The 17,895-nt window shown below is 41.7% G+C and overlaps 1 protein-coding gene across 2 annotated transcripts in view; it reads left to right on the forward strand.

Moving 5' to 3' along the window:
* CLIC5 (chloride intracellular channel 5) overlaps positions 1–17,455 on the forward strand; it is a 215,157-nt gene extending 197,702 nt beyond the window's left edge. For both annotated transcript variants that reach the window (XM_073673935.1, XM_073673936.1), the window contains exons 5-6: positions 11,133–11,314; positions 16,645–17,455. In XM_073673935.1, coding sequence (XP_073530036.1) covers positions 11,133–11,314; positions 16,645–16,812 — 350 coding nt within the window. In that variant the 3' untranslated portion in view covers positions 16,813–17,455. The remainder of the gene's footprint in view (positions 1–11,132; positions 11,315–16,644) is intronic.
* The last annotated feature ends 440 nt before the right edge of the window (positions 17,456–17,895 follow it).

Genomic DNA, 17,895 nt, shown 5'->3' on the forward strand with positions numbered 1-17,895 from the left:
TAGTCATTCAGTACAGATATCCCTGGTGTCTAGTCATTCAGTACAGATATGCCTTGTGTCTAGTCATTCAGTACAGATATCCCTGGTGTCTAATGATTTAGTACAGATATCCCTGGTGTCTAATGATTTAGTACAGATATCCCTGGTGTCTAGTCATTCAGTACAGATATCCCTGGTGTCTAGTCATTCAGTACAGATATCCCTGGTGTCTAGTCATTCAGTACAGATATCCCTGGTGTCTAGTCATTCAGTACAGATATCCCTGGTGTCTAGTCATTCAGTACAGATATCCCTGGTGTCTAGTCATTCAGTACAGATATCCCTGGTGTCTAGTCATTCAGTACAGATATCCCTGGTGTCTAGTCATTCAGTACAGATATCCCTGGTGTCTAGTCATTCAGTACAGATATCCCTGGTGTCTAATGATTTAGTACAGATATCCCTGGTGTCTAATGATTTAGTACAGATATCCCTGGTGTCTAGTCATTCAGTACAGATATCCCTGGTGTCTAGTCATTCAGTACAGATATCCCTGGTGTCTAGTCATTCAGTACAGATATCCCTGGTGTCTAGTCATTCAGTACAGATATCCCTGGTGTCTAGTCATTCAGTACAGATATCCCTGGTGTCTAGTCATTCAGTACAGATATCCCTGGTGTCTAGTCATTCAGTACAGATATCCCTGGTGTCTAGTCATTCAGTACAGATATCCCTGGTGTCTAGTCATTCAGTACAGATATCCCTGGTGTCTAGTCATTCAGTACAGATATCCCTGGTGTCTAGTCATTCAGTACAGATATCCCTGGTGTCTAGTCATTCAGTACAGATATCCCTGGTGTCTAGTCATTCAGTACAGATATCCCTGGTGTCTAGTCATTCAGTACAGATATCCCTGGTGTCTAGTCATTCAGTACAGATATCCCTGGTGTCTAGTCATTCAGTACAGATATCCCTGGTGTCTAGTCATTCAGTACAGATATCCCTGGTGTCTAGTGATTCAGTACAGATATCTCTGGTGTCTAGTGATTCAGTACAGATATCTCTGGTGTCTAGTCTTTCAGTACTGATATCCCTGGTGTCTAGTCATTCAGTACATATATCCCTGGTGTCTAGTCATCCAGTACATATATCCCTGGTGTCTGGTCATTCAGTACAGATATCCCTGGTGTCTGGTCATTCAGTACAGATATCCCTGGTGTCTGGTCATTCAGTACAGATATCCCTGGTGTCTAGTCATTCAGTACAGATATCCCTGGTGTCTAGTCATTCAGTACAGATATCCCTGGTGTCTAGTCATTCAGTACAGATATCCCTGGTGTCTAATGATTTAGTACAGGTATCCCTGGTGTCTAATGATTTAGTACAGGTATCCCTGGTGTCTAATGATTTAGTACAGGTATCCCTGGTGTCTAGTCATTCAGTACAGATATCCCTGGTGTCTAGTCATTCAGTACAGATATCCCTGGTGTCTAGTCATTCAGTACAGATATCTCTGGTGTCTAGTCATTCAGTACAGATATCCCTGGTGTCTAGTCATTCAGTACAGATATCCCTGGTGTCTAGTCATTCAGTACAGATATCCCTGGTGTCTAGTCATTCAGTACAGATATCCCTGGTGTCTAGTCATTCAGTACAGATATCCCTGGTGTCTAGTCATTCAGTACAGATATCCCTGGTGTCTAGTCATTCAGTACAGATATCCCTGGTGTCTAGTCATTCAGTACAGATATCCCTGGTGTCTAGTCATTCAGTACAGATATCCCTGGTGTCTAGTCATTCAGCACAGATATCCCTGGTGTCTAGTCATTCAGTACAGATATGCCTTGTGTCTAGTCATTCAGTACAGATATCCCTGGTGTCTAATGATTTAGTACAGATATCCCTGGTGTCTAATGATTTAGTACAGATATCCCTGGTGTCTAGTCATTCAGTACAGATATCCCTGGTGTCTAGTCATTCAGTACAGATATCCCTGGTGTCTAGTCATTCAGTACAGATATCCCTGGTGTCTAGTCATTCAGTACAGATATCCCTGGTGTCTAGTCATTCAGTACAGATATCCCTGGTGTCTAGTCATTCAGTACAGATATCCCTGGTGTCTAGTCATTCAGTACAGATATCCCTGGTGTCTAGTCATTCAGTACAGATATCCCTGGTGTCTAGTCATTCAGTACAGATATCCCTGGTGTCTAGTCATTCAGTACAGATATCCCTGGTGTCTAGTCATTCAGTACAGATATCCCTGGTGTCTAGTCATTCAGTACAGATATCCATGGTGTCTAGTCATTCAGTACAGATATCCATGGTGTCTAGTCATTCTGTACAGATATCCCTGGTGTCTAGTCATTCTGTACAGATATCCCTGGTGTCTAGTCATTCAGTACAGATATCCCTGGTGTCTAGTCATTCAGTACAGATATCCCTGGTGTCTAGTCATTCAGTACAGATATCCCTGGTGTCTAGTCATTCAGTACAGATATCCCTGGTGTCTAGTCATTCAGTACAGATATCCCTGGTGTCTAGTGATTCAGTACAGATATCTCTGGTGTCTAGTGATTCAGTACAGATATCTCTGGTGTCTAGTCTTTCAGTACTGATATCCCTGGTGTCTATTCATTCAGTACATATATCCCTGGTGTCTAGTCATCCAGTACAGATATCCCTGGTGTCTGGTCATTCAGTACAGATATCCCTGGTGTCTGGTCATTCAGTACAAATATCCCTGGTGTCTAGTCATTCAGTACAGATATCCCTGGTGTCTAGTCATTCAGTACAGATATCCCTGGTGTCTAGTCATTCAGTACAGATATCCCTGGTGTCTAGTCATTCAGTACAGATATCCCTGGTGTCTAATGATTCAGTACAGGTATCCCTGGTGTCTAGTCATTCAGTACAGGTATCCCTGGTGTCTAGTGATTCAGTACAGATATCCCTGGTGTCTAGTGATTCAGTACAGATATCCCTGGTGTCTAGTCATTCAGTACAGATATCCCTGGTGTCTAGTCATTCAGTACAGGTATCCCTGGTGTCTAGTGATTCAGTACAGGTATCCCTGGTGTCTAGTGATTCAGTACAGATATCCCTGGTGTTTAGTGATTCAGTACAGATATCCCTGGTGTCTAGTCATTCAGTACAGATATCCCTGGTGTCTAGTAATTCAGTACAGATATCCCTGGTGTCTAGTAATTCAGTACAGATATCCCTGGTGTCTGGTCATTCAGTACTGATATCCCTGGTGTCTAGTGATTCAGTACAGATATCCCTGGTGTTTAGTGATTCAGTACAGATATCCCTGGTGTCTGGTGATTCAGTACAGATATCCCTGGTGTCTAGTGATTCAGTACAGATATCCCTGGTGTCTAGTCATTCAGTACAGATATCCCTGGTGTCTAGTCATTCAGTACAGATATCCCTGGTGTCTAGTAATTCAGTACAGATATCCCTGGTGTCTAGTAATTCAGTACAGATATCCCTGGTGTCTGGTCATTCAGTACTGATATCCCTGGTGTCTAGTGATTCAGTACAGATATCCCTGGTGTTTAGTGATTCAGTACAGATATCCCTGGTGTCTGGTGATTCAGTACAGATATCCCTGGTGTCTAGTCATTCAGTACAGATATCCCTGGTGTCTAGTCATTCAGTACAGATATCCCTGGTGTCTAGTCATTCAGTACAGATATCCCTGGTGTCTAGTCATTCAGTACAGATATCCCTGGTGTCTAGTCATTCAGTACAGATATCCCTGGTGTCTAGTCATTCAGTACAGATATCCCTGGTGTCTAGTCATTCAGTACAGATATCCCTGGTGTCTAGTCATTCGGTACAGATATCCCTGGTGTCTAGTCATTCAGTACAGATATCCCTGGTGTCTAGTCATTCAGTACAGATATCCCTGGTGTCTAGTCATTCAGTACAGATATCCCTGGTGTCTAGTCATTCAGTACAGATATCCCTGGTGTCTAGTCACTAGTCATTCAGTACAGATATCCATGTTGTCTAGTCATTCAGTACAGATATCCCTGGTGTCTAGTGATTCAGTACAGATATCCCTGGTGTCTAGTCATTCAGTACAGATATCCCTGGTGTCTAGTCACTAGTCATTCAGTACAGATATCCCTGGTGTCTAGTCATTCAGTACAGATATCCCTGGTGTCTAGTCATTCAGTACAGATATCCCTGGTGTCTAGTCATTCAGTACAGATATCCCTGGTGTCTAGTCATTCAGTACAGATATCTCTGGTGTCTAGTCATTCAGTACAGATATCCCTGGTGTCTAGTCATTCAGTACAGATATCCCTGGTGTCTAGTCATTCAGTACAGATATCCCTGGTGTCTAGTCATTCAGTACAGATATCCCTGGTGTCTAGTCATTCAGTACAGATATCCCTGGTGTCTAGTCATTCAGTACAGATATCCCTGGTGTCTAGTCATTCAGTACAGATATCCCTGGTGTCTAGTGATTCAGTACAGATATCCCTGGTGTCTAGTGATTCAGTACAGATATCCCTGGTGTCTAGTGATTCAGTACAGATATCCCTGGTGTCTAGTGATTCAGTACAGATATCCCTGGTGTCTACTGATTCAGTACAGATATCCCTGGTGTCTACTGATTCAGTACAGATATCCCTGGTGTCTAGTGATTCAGTACAGATATCCCTGGTGTCTAGAGATTCAGTACAGATATCCCTGGTGTCTAGTGATTCAGTACAGATATCTCTGGTGTCTAGTGATTCAGTACAGATATCCCTGGTGTCTAGTGATTCAGTACAGATATCCCTGGTGTCTAGTGATTCAGTACAGATATCCCTGGTGTCTAGTGATTCAGTACAGATATCCCTGGTGTCTAGTGATTCAGTACAGATATCCCTGGTGTTTAGTGATTCAGTACACATATCCCTGGTGTCTAGTGATTCAGTACAGATATCCCTGATGTCTAGTGATTCAGTACAGACATCCTTGATGTCTTTTCATTCAGTACAGATATCACTGGTGTCTTTTCATTCAGTACAGATATCCCTGGTGTCTTTTCATTCAGTACAGATATCCCTGGTGTCTTTTCATTCAGTACAGATATCCCTGGTGTCTTTTCATTCAGTACAGATATCCCTGGTGTCTTTTCATTCAGTACAGATATCCCTGGTGTCTAGTCATTCAGTACAGATATCCCTGGTGTCTAGTCATTCAGTACAGATATCCCTGGTGTCTAGTGATTCAGTACAGATATCTCTGGTGTCTAGTGATTCAGTACAGATATCCCTGGTGTCTAGTGATTCAGTACAGATATCCCTGGTGTCAAGTCATTCAGTACAGATATCCCTGGTGTCTAGTGATTCAGTACAGATATCCCTGGTGTCTAGTCATTCAGTACAGATATCCCTGGTGTCTAGTCATTCAGTACAGATATCCCTGGTGTCTAGTCATTCAGTACAGATATCCCTGGTGTCTAGTCATTCAGTACAGATATCCCTGGTGTCTAGTCATTCAGTACAGATATCCCTGGTGTCTAGTCATTCAGTACAGATATCCCTGGTGTCTAGTCATTCAGTACAGATATCCCTGGTGTCTAGTCATTCAGTACAGATATCCCTGGTGTCTAGTCATTCAGTACAGATATCCCTGGTGTCTAGTCATTCAGTACAGATATCCCTGGTGTCTAGTCATTCAGTACAGATATCCCTGGTGTCTAGTCATTCAGTACAGATATCCCTGGTGTCTAGTCATTCAGTACAGATATCCCTGGTGTCTAGTCATTCAGTACAGATATCCCTGGTGTCTAGTCACTAGTCATTCAGTACAGATATCCATGTTGTCTAGTCATTCAGTACAGATATCCATGTTGTCTAGTCATTCAGTACAGATATCCCTGGTGTCTAGTCATTCAGTACAGATATCCCTGGTGTCTAGTCATTCAGTACAGATATCCCTGGTGTCTAGTCATTCAGTACAGATATCCCTGGTGTCTAGTGATTCAGTACAGATATCTCTGGTGTCTAGTCATTCAGTACAGATATCCCTGGTGTCTAGTCATTCAGTACAGATATCTCTGGTGTCTAGTGATTCAGTACAGATATCTCTGGTGTCTAGTGATTCAGTACTGATATCCCTGGTGTCTAGTCTTTCAGTACAGATATCCCTGGTGTCTAGTGATTCAGTACATATATCCCTGGTGTCTAGTGATTCAGTACAGATATCCCTGGTGTCTAGTCATTCAGTACAGATATCCCTGGTGTCTAGTCATTCAGTACAGATATCCCTGGTGTCTAGTCATTCAGTACAGATATCCCTGGTGTCTAGTCATTCAGTACAGATATCCCTGGTGTCTAGTGATTCAGTACAGATATCCCTGGTGTCTAGTGATTCAGTACAGATATCCCTGGTGTCTAGTGATTCAGTACAGATATCCCTGGTGTCTAGTGATTCAGTACAGATATCCCTGGTGTCTAGTGATTCAGTACAGATATCCCTGGTGTCTAGTGATTCAGTACAGATATCTCTGGTGTCTAGTCATTCAGTACAGATATCCCTGGTGTCTAGTCATTCAGTACAGATATCCCTGGTGTCTAGTCATTCAGTACAGATATCCCTGGTGTCTAGTCATTCAGTACAGATATCCCTGGTGTCTAGTCATTCAGTACAGATATCCCTGGTGTCTAGTGATTCAGTACAGATATCCCTGGTGTCTAGTGATTCAGTACAGATATCCCTGGAGTCTAGTGTTTAGATATATGGTGTCTAGCTGGTATACTTTGATATACCAAATGTCTAGATGCTTACTATATATATCATATAGAGTCTCACCTGTACGTTACGCCCCGATTGTAGCTATATAGATGCTGTCTTGTGCCTCTGAATCATATGTAGAGAGAAGGTTGAATGGATCATGTACACCAACCTCAGGAATCCCAATTGTGCCAAAAAATAAAATAAATAAAAAAAGGCACTCTAATAAATAAAAATGGTCAAATTACCCCCTAAAACTTCATGCTATACAATACAGAAGCTTTGAGAAAAAAATGATCCGCTATTACTGGTACGAGTCTGAAACGCCAACATTCTTTTCATTTCTCAATTTCTAACTTCACTTTCGTAGTAACAATCAGTCATTATTGAAGCGATGGGGGGAAAAAAATAATAGTAAAAAAACAAACTACTCTAAAAATATTTTGCCAGTGTTCCTTAATATTTTTTCATACAAATAACCAGAGATCCTACAGCCTTTTAAAGGGGGAGGAAATGTATCCCCTTCCCGACGTGAATTACATGTTGTTTTAGTCGTGTGCGCCTAGGAGGTGGCCCGCGCTGTTTTGTTTGCTTTACGGCCTGTCTGCTCTTATTGGTAAGCGTATCTATCCCTTAGCATACAGATGATTGCAGGCCTGTGCCAAGAGACGAAAAAAGAAAAAAATGTGTGTGCAACTCGAAAAATTCTTCGCTACACCTAATTATAGATAATTACAGGTAACCCCTGTGAGCGCACGTGTGAAATCACAGTGCACACATTGTTCGCGCCGTGCAATTATTGGCATCAATAACCGTCTCTTTAATCAACATGTTTTGGGAGGCTGTAAATTAAACAATTGTATACAAGCCGCCCTCTTGTTCATCTGAATGTATTAATATTACTAGATAAACGTCTGGTGAGCAATGACGCGTCGCATGGACCCCCCTCAACCCCGGTCTATCTGAAACGGTTCATGGATAAGGTTAAGATAAATGGGGTTTTCATGTTATGTTTGCACATTTCATGGCGGACGGTCTCCAGATAATACTCTAAGGGGGAGGTCGACATGACTATTATGGGGGCTGATACTGCAGCTAAAGCCAGAGACACAACAAAGAAATCTGACGGTTGAGGACAACCGGTGCCAAAAACATGGTGTGACCTAGTGTATATCATCCCTGACTGCTTTTCACATGACCTTCACAGTACGACCAAATACTAGAATCGTTCGCAATTTTTTTTTGTGCAAAACTTTTGTTCCAAAACCTCAACAAGCACACCAGCAAATACCTCCAGTTGTGGACAACTGGTGCCAAAAACATGGCATGACCTAATAGATGTCACCCATGACTGCTTTTCGGATGACCTTCACTGTCCGACCAAATACTAGAAACGTTGGTAATGTTTTTTTTTATTGCTAAACCTCAACAGGCACACCAGCAGATGCCTCCAACACAATTTGGCACCAACTCCTTGCTTATACAGTACAGTAGATTGCCAGACAATTGTGGACAACTGGTGCCAAAAACATGGAGTGACTTAGTAGATGTCATACATGACTGCTTTTCAGATGACCTTCACAGGCCAACCAAATATTAGAAACATTGATTTTTTTTTTTTGCCCCAAAACCTGAACAAGGACAACATTTCAAGCAATATGCAGATGCCTCCAACACCATTTGGCAACAGCTCCTTGCTTGTAGATTGCCAGACATAATTGAGGTTCCATGGTCCCAAGAATTTAATTGTAAGGACTCATTCACATGTCCGATTTTTCCACATATGACGGATTTTTCCACATGCGACCGATTATTCTGATCAGACTTTGATCAGAGTTTGATCATAGTGTGGTCCAAGTGTCATCCAATTTTCTCGTACGTGGAGAAATAAAAAAAAAAAAAGTTTCTCCACCTTTTCCTTTCTGATAGTCCGTGAAATTTGGGCTGCACTCGCCTGTCATCCGAATGTGGTCCGATTTTTTTCTCATGGACCCATTGACTTGCTTTGCCAGCTCTCGGATTAAAATCGGACATGTCTCCACTATTTTCCGTGGATCTCTCGATCCATGAAAAATCACGAACATGTGAATGTCCTCATAGATTGTCACAGGTATGAGTGCTATCTGTGAAAAGCATTGGGTGTCTGAATGAGCCCTTACCCTATAAAAATCTCACCAAGCAAGCTAGTTAATCCTAATTTATCCATTAATGCAGTAAAAAATGAGCGGACACTTTTGATGGCCATAAACATTAGATTAATTTCCGGCAAAACAAGTTGATTTTGCCTGGAACAGCCGACTATCATAAGCCAAATGTGCATGTCTTTAGGAAGCTGGCGATGCTGGTAGGAGTAGTTGTCGGACAACTAAATGGCATGGTCAGCTTGCCTTTCCTCCCCAAATTATCACATGTTCTAGGCCAGTGTTTCTCAATGTTCCAGCTTGAGAACCTAGATACTAGAGTTGCCTCTAATTTCTAACTATTCGTGCCAAACTCCATAGAAAGATGTCATATGTTGGATTACATCAAGGCAAATGCAGTTAATATAGACATTATTGAGGTCACCCCTACTCCAGCGTCGCCTCTCTGTTGCTCTCTGCCATTTATAGGGCTGTAGCTGTGACGTCACTGTTGTCGGCATCATGTATCCGCTCCAATCAGGCACTGGCTTCAAAGATCTCATGCCGTCGACTTCTGCATCACAGATGAATCCAATGATTGGCTGCAGCGGTTGCATGTTGCATATAGTACGTCACTGCTGTGCTCGCCTCGTCCTCAGCCACCATTTCAGAAACCTGTTCTTGGGATTGGTGAGGGTTCCTGTGATCAGAAAGTTATCAGTGTGGATGGGTAATACCTTTTGGTGTTGGGAATAATCACTTAAAGGGTACTTTTTAAAGATGTTTACTTATGGACATAGTGGTATGACTGTATAGACGCTTTCCCCCCAATAACAATGATACCTTTTTGGTAGAGATCTGATGTGCAAGTCAGGAGAAATCTAGTGTAGAAGTCATGTGCAAATCAGACAGGAAGTGCTTTGGGGGCATGTCAAAACTTTAGAAAAATTCTTGACACGCCCCCAGCCTGATTTGCATATGGTTTCTACGCTAGATTTATCATGACTGGCACATCGGATCTCTACAAAAAAGGTATCATTATTATTGGGGGACAAGCACCTATACAGCCAGACAACTACTTCTATATGTAATAATGTACTGACACATTCCCTTTAAATGGAGATCCATAATCTAACCATGGGGCAAAGCCATCATCCTACTCACCATGGCAGTCAGTTGGGAAGGACTTAATTCAGCTGCTGCCTAGTAAGAATCACAAAGTCTTTATAATTACCCCAAACACTACAAGTCTGTTGGTTGCATGTGGTCCATGGTCAATTCTGTCCAGGGTCTCTTCTTTGGAAATCTTTATTTCAGTGGTCACATTTCACGTTCATTTACTTTACTTTGAGTCAGTAAGAAACTTTATAAGTGCAGCTGTAATGTAGTGTATGATTATGCGGAGCGGAGAGGTACCGGAGCCGTGTAATATAGGGGATCTGGTTAGTGTAGCGGGATGGCGTCCTTATTATCAAATACAGACAGAACAAACCGCACTTCACACATAATGTATGCAAATTTGTTTAATTCTAGGTATAAACTGAGCTTCCGGAGGATCAGTTTCCTGCGGGTAAACAATATTCAATATCGCCCACGACCCCGGGTTACACTGTGCATTGCAATCACTCCCTTAAATGAACTCTTGTATGGGCTCCTGGTTTTCAGCCCTCCTTTATAGTATGCGGATGTCAATGTTGAGTATTGGGGACTTTTTGAGATTAGATTATTAGGTAAATGAGGTTACTTGCATTTTTTTGTTGTTGCATTTTTGAGAGCATATTTATCACGTTTTGATGCTGCAATTTTTGTCTCGTTTTTTGGTATGTCAAGTCTTAAATAAAGCTGCTTTGTGTTTGATGCTTCCTGGGAACTGCACAAAAATCATAGGTACCTTAGCAAAAAGTATGGGTCCCACCTGAACGTGTGAACGTAGTCCAACTTATTATTTATTGCTATAAATCTCAGCTCATTTTGGGTTAAGGAGTCTAATTCAGCTTTTGTTGAATATTGAGCCGCTGAACTCCTGAACCCAGAAAAACCAGGGATGAAGATGAGTAAGTGACAAGTTATACCGAATCCTACAAACCTGTAAATGAATCTGTTGGGCTCCTTCTGCTCTGTAATATGTTTATTTTTCTGCATTTTTAATGTGACAGGTTCCCCTTTAAGTAAATGTACATTGTGTAAATTACCTATTTATTTTTCTCATTATTCTATTTACCTTCCACGTAGTGTTGGTGTTTTTGTCTACAATGTTTTGGTGACATTTTGGTTTTCTTTGTTTTCTAACAGCTCTCGAGAAAGGTTTGTCGAAAGCCTTGAAGAAACTGGATGTTTATCTCAACACGCCCCTCACCGAGGAGATTGACGCAAACAGCCGAGAGGAAGAAAAAGTTTCTAGAAGGAAATTTCTGGATGGAGATGAATTGACACTGGCTGACTGCAATCTTCTACCCAAGCTTCATGTGGTCAAGGTAATATTATGCCAGGATTGGTCTCATCTCTGGGGTGAGATGGATAGAAGCTACTCATAGTATGGGCGGAAAACTTTGGAGAAGGAATTAAAAAATCAACACCCACAACTAAGCAAGATGGCATCTCACAACAAATTCTATTTGGGGCCTCAGAGGTCACATTTGTAATTAAAGAGAATCCTCCAGGACTAAGGCCGGGATATACAGCGCCAACTGTCGGTGTTCAATGAACGCAGATCGGCAACATGTCTGCTGATTGTTGGTCATTTAATAGACTGGTTAGACTGGCAGGCCGATATTCTGATGCTCACAGAACGATCAAAAGTTGATCGTTCTGTGCTCATAGGCTGTCATTGTTCTCAGCAGCACATGTCCAGTTTACACAGGATGATGTGTGGCCGAGAACAATAACCTTTTAAGCAAGCCAAAAGATGATTTCAGTGGTCGAACTAGCGTTTTGCTCGTTCTTTGGGTGATCGGCCTCATATTTACATTGCCTCAATATTTATGCGGTGCTCATGCACCTTAAGAAAGCCAGGTCTTCATTGCCTCCTACTGATGTTTGCTACCGTATAAGTCAATGTCCAATCCTTTAACAAGCCTTTTAAGAATTTTGTAAGGATTAATAAATAAATCTAAGGATTTTCAGCCAAACCAGTTTCTTCCAAAAGGCAAAGACACCCATCTGCAGACAGCTGTTTCAGGTTTCTTGCCCCTCATAGGTACAGAGCAAGGAACTGATTGGGTGTTTAATTCTTCGTACACCAGTTGGCGCTCTTCACAGAAGAAACAATACCCTCTTAGACACACTTCAAAGGCCTTACATCCAGCCAAACAACATCCTGCTCTGCACTGAACAGAATCATGAAACAGCTGCCTGTAGATGTTGTCTTTTACGAGAAACTCTGGGTCACGTTGCAAGGCGTATGGGTAGGTAGGATGTTGGTAGGTAGGATGTTGAAGTGTGTTAGGACTAGAATTGACCATACTCTTTGGTGTCCTAAGGAGAAACTCTGGGTCATGTTGCAAGGCGTATTAAAGCGTTGCTTGTTGACTTATAGTTGAGCTACCTCCGATAGGTGGCATTTGAAAGTAGTTTTCTGCGTTCTTGATCAAGGCTAGATTACATATCTTTTTCCCAGGGAGCATTGACTGAATTTAAGTCTCCAGAAGGAGAAACAATACCCTCCTTGGCCATATAAAATCATGGTAGGTAGGAGGTTGAAGTGTGTCAGGACTAGAGTTGAACAATCTTTGGTGTCCAATGGAGCAATTGGCCTTAGTTTTTACTTTACAGAGATTCTGGGGGAGTTAAGCCCCCGTCTCACATAGCGAGATCGCTGCTGTGTCACGGTTTTGGTGATGCAACAGCGACCTCACCAGCGATGTTGCTATGTGTGACACTTTGCAGCGATCAGGCCCCTGCTGTGAGGTCGCTGATCGCTGCAAAGTGTCCTGGACCATTTTTTGGTCGTTGCCCTCCCGCTGGTCAGCACACATCGCTGTGTGTGACCAGCGGGAGCAGCGATCAGGCTGGTAGCCATGATAAACATCGGGTTACTAGGGGCACACGCGCACTTAGTAACCCGCTGTTTATCATGGTTACGAGCCTGCTAAAGTGAGCGGTAACCTCCCGCTCACCGTAGCAGAGTGGTAACCATGATAAACAACGGGTTACTAGGTGCGCGTGTGCCCCTAGTAACCCGATGTTTATCATGGTTACCAGCCTGCTCCTGCTTCAGCAGGCTGGCAACCAGGAGCAGGACATCGTGGAAAGATTCTTTACACGATGTCGCTGCTCCCCTGATCGTTGGTGAGCCTGCCTGTTTGACAGCTCACCAGCGACCACATAGCGACGCCGCAACGATCCCTGACAGGTCGTATCGTTGTCGGGATCGTTGCAGCGTCGCTAAGTGTGACGGGGCCTTTACATTGGTGTAAGTGGAGAAGATAGAGATATAGATTTGTCAAGTTCAGGGTTATTATAGTACAGCCTCTGGTTGAGAGAGTGGAGATCGGAGGGACTTTAGACAAATTAACGAGGTTTGAAAATATACTCAGGTTCCAGGCTCTTCACCTTAAAGCGTTAACTATGTTTGCTTTCTCCGGAGGTACGGGGCGGATTATTAAACACTTCATTTACTCCAGCATTTCTATTTTCTTAGCCAAATAATAAATATGATTTGCGACCTTGTTTAAGTGTTTATTCTGGAATGGACCACCCAGGCTTGTCCTATGTTCATCACTCCCCTTTTATTCTATTTTATATATATATATATATATATATATATATATATATATAAATACATTTGACCTGGATATATATGGTTAATGTGACTCCCTGGAGGTTTCCACAATGTGTGTAAAAATAGAAAAAGCAAGTGCACATGTAGTGTGAGGGAAACTCTATGTCTGGCTCGATACTTATCCACGGACCACCATCGGTATTCATTGATAAGTCAATGGCTTCTTATTGATGTCACCAAACCTTGTGATTGCAGTGTGATTCTCCCCAAAATGTTAACTTTTGCTTTGAGGGACACAGTATGAAAAGAAAACTGTGCATAAAAACTGTCAAAAAGACATTAGTAAATCTGTCTGTATGATTCCTTTCCCGGAGGAGAAACCCTTCAGTGCCCCCTACCGACACGCTTGTGTGGTCTGCTGCTTTGTAAAGTTAAGGGTATTCATTCAACATAAAGTGATGGCTTATTTCTGCAATATGATCTGTGAGGGTCCAACCTCTGAAACCCACCTACCCTGAGAAAAAAGATCCCACAACCCTGACTCACATTTGTTTTTCCTCTTGGCCACTTGACCATGCTACCAATGCCCAACACAACGGAAGGCCGGGAGCGCTGTCGAAAGGACTTTGCTAAATTAGCGCTTCAGCTTCTTCTTCCTTAAAGTCATTGAGGGTCCAAAGGGTCGGACTCCCATTGTTCACAAAGTGATGGCATATCTTAGCAAATTTGTGAGATAAGAATTCTCATCAGCTCACCACATGTCTATCATATCACCAGTTCCAAAACTTGTATTTCAGTTTCGGAAATGCCCTCTTCCCCGCCTACATTACTCATCCTCTCCAGGTCCGGCGCTGAGTCTCTGCCTCTGCTCCTGGTGTCTGTTATTGTCTTCAGTACGCTGCAGCCAATCTCTGATATCAACGGCTCATGCCGTCTACTTGGGCAGAGCCACTGAGCTCATTTACTGTCTGCGGCTCTTTCAATGGGACCTAAGCGCTGCAGACAACAGACACGCGGCGGTGGAGACTCAATGTTGGACTTGGAGAGAATGAGTAAAGCACAGGGGAACAGAGGAAAGAAATCCCTAGAAGCAACGTACAGTATTATGTCCTAAATAATAGTTTTATACATTTGCCAAATTACTTTTTTATATCTGGGGTGTAACTAAGGGTGGACCCCAGTTGATGGGTGGCAATGTGGGGAGCAGCAAACTTTGCCTTATTAAGATAAAGGGCTAGCAAACTGAACGTTTGCCCTGAGCGACAGAAAGTCTATCTATGGCCCTGTTGATACAGTTATCTTTAGTTTTTGGGTGGAATCCAAACTGGAACAACCCTTTAAATATTGGAATTGTTTCTTGTCTAAGCAAATCCGTTAGGTCAAAAATTAAGCTCATTGTAGAAGAGGATAAGCTATCTACATCATCAACATACAGTAAGTTATGTGACATAGGGCTCCTTAAAGGAATGAGGTCTAAATGTAGGAACGTTAGGACTGAGTTTACCAGTCTAAGACAGTTGGCTCCAGTATATGCAGCATGAGAGAAGTCCCAGAGACGAGGATGGATTAGCATAGTGGAGAGCTTTATAGACTAATAGGAGAATTGCATCACAGGTTGGGTCCATATATATAGTGGGGGAAGCCCTGTCCATGCACAGTAGGTGCCAAGTTGTCTGTCACCTGCCTATAACCGCAGTGACTGGAGCTAGCTCCTGTTGCTGCTGTGTCACCATTTAGTTTAATGGATGGTAAAATGTCCATTTGGGCTCCCATTATTCCCTCTGAACAATAGTTATCTTGGCACACCTATGAAGCCTAGCGACGGGAATTCATAGTAGACCATAATTTTGACTATAGGAGACTATATTTGACTATATACTGAAATACTCCAATCAAAGTACAAGCAATCAAACAATCTCAGGTTCAAGTCCTCTAGAAAGACTAAAAAAAATAAGTGAAAAGTAATAGAAACTATTTTAAAAAATATTAAAGAATAAAAAAACAAAAATTAAAATCACATATTTCATAATGTTGTGTTTCAAAAAGTCAGATCTATAACAATATAAAATGGTTTGTCCTATACGCTAAACATTGTAAAGAGAAAAGAAATTGAAATGCCAGAATTGCTGTTTTTTGGTCTCCACAACTCACCCCCATAAAATCCAATAAAAGTCCATCAAAATGTTCTATATACCCCAAACTGGTATTAATAAAAACGATATCTCGAAACAGTTAACAAAAAGTTAAAAAAGTTATGGGTCTCAGAAAATGTGACACAAACCAATTTTTTTTTTATTTACGAAGCTATGAATATTTTTTTAACCAATAAAATATAAAATAAAAGTATGCAAGTAATAGTACTGGGCTGGAGAGCAATGTTGCTCAGTAATTTTTTGCTGAAAAATGAATGCTTTTAAAACAAACCCCAAAAGGCCATGGTGGAATTCCTTTTTTTTAACCATTTCATTACAATGGGATTTTTTTTTCCAAATATTATATGGTAAAATGAAAAACTATAACTCGTCTTGTAAAACAAACCAATCAATCCCCTATATGACAATATTGAAGGAAAAATAATAATAATAATAATAATGAAAAAAAGACAAGGCTCATGGAAGAAGGGGGTGTGGAAAATCAAAAAAGCAGAAAAATGGTTGGATCCTTGAAGAGGTTTTCCACTACTTTAGCATTGATGACCTATCCTTATCAGCTGCTATCAGTTGCTGGCCGGAAGTCCTCACTTGCGGAGCTGATTGTCTTTTGATAGTGGCCGAGGCTTTGTACTACATATCCGCCTCCTATTCAAGTCAATATGAGGCAGATGTGTCGTACCCTGCGGCGGCCACTCTCAGAAGACAATCACATCCGCAAGTGAGTTTTTCTGGTCAGCAGCCTCCGACACTGACAGCAGCTGATCGGCGGTGTGACGGGTGTCGGACCCCGACCGATCAGACATTGATGACCTATCCTAAGGATTGGTCATCAAAGCTAAAGTAGTGGACAACCACTTAAAGGGGTTGATGTAGTGTTATGAGGATTGTTGGTAGATTATATATGCATCATGCTCATACTGTATATTTCCAGATTGTGGCCAAGAAGTATCGCAACTATGAAATCCCAGCCGAGATGACGGGAGTGTGGAGATACCTGAAGAACGCCTATGCCAGAGACGAATTTACCAATACGTGCGCGGCGGACAAAGAGACAGAGCTGGCCTATGCCGATGTAGCAAAGAGGCTTTCCAAGTCCTAACAACCAAGAAAATGCCACCAAGTATAGTATTCTCTTCCACAAAGACTATACTCCATTTTGCCTTAGGATGGACCTCTTCCTGTGTGACCATTACGTCATTATCTCAGCTTCCTGGTACACCGCCGTGGCACCTATCTACCAGCATGACAGTCATCCAATTAGAGTTTTCAAGGAAAATCCTCAAGCAATTTGCATCAGTCGTATCAAATTGAAAGACAATAATTCCAAAACCGTTAATTTCCATCCTAGATTGAAGGCAATACCCGCTATTATCCTATATAAAGTATTTTTGTAATGTAGGCGCACTCATTTTAAGGTGATTTATAAATTGTATTATATATCATAGATAATTGTATAATTTATATATAAATATATATATATATTTGATTCTCTACATCTATAGCTAGAGTAGGCATTCTAGGATATTCTGCGATTCCATCAGAGTGATCTATATTTTGTTTTATTGCTTCTTTTTTGGATTTTTTTTTCAAGACTTTGTGGGAAACTTAAGACTTTCCAGCATAGTTAAGGCTTGTGGAATCCATATGTAGGCATATGTTATATATATATTTTTTTTTAAAAAGGTTTGTGCCTTCTTGGTTAAATTGCAGAATATTAATACTAATAAATTCAATTTCAAATATTTTTTTTGTTTAATATTCTGTTTTTATGGTCAGAGAGAGGATCTAACCTAAATATTGAAGACCTGGTTCTGCAGGGGTGTAACTATAAGAGTTGTAGAAAAAATTGTTGTATCCAGACCCTGATGGTTTTGCGTGTCCAAAGGCCCCTCTATCACTTCAGTCTCTCCAAATACTGACTCTGACTTTCATGTACTTGTTCTATCCATTTTTTTTTGTAGATACAACATGTACTCATTTTAGTCTATGTGTTTTTCATATGTCCAACTTGGTGGGCGGGTGGGAAAGGACTGATGGTTCACAGGACCCTCGTCCAGCATCAGGTCAGTAATCCGTGGCTGCGGGACGGAAACCCTGAGAAAAGCCCTGTATTTGATGGCATCCGCCGATCCTCTCCTGATTTTTTGGCCTGGTGCTACTTCAGGGGTGCATCATGCCACAT

This window comes from Phyllobates terribilis, unplaced genomic scaffold (assembly GCF_046119375.1).
Source record: "Phyllobates terribilis strain yellow unplaced genomic scaffold, ASM4611937v1 Scaffold_3__8_contigs__length_932513732, whole genome shotgun sequence".
NCBI classification, from domain to species: domain Eukaryota; kingdom Metazoa; phylum Chordata; class Amphibia; order Anura; family Dendrobatidae; genus Phyllobates; species Phyllobates terribilis.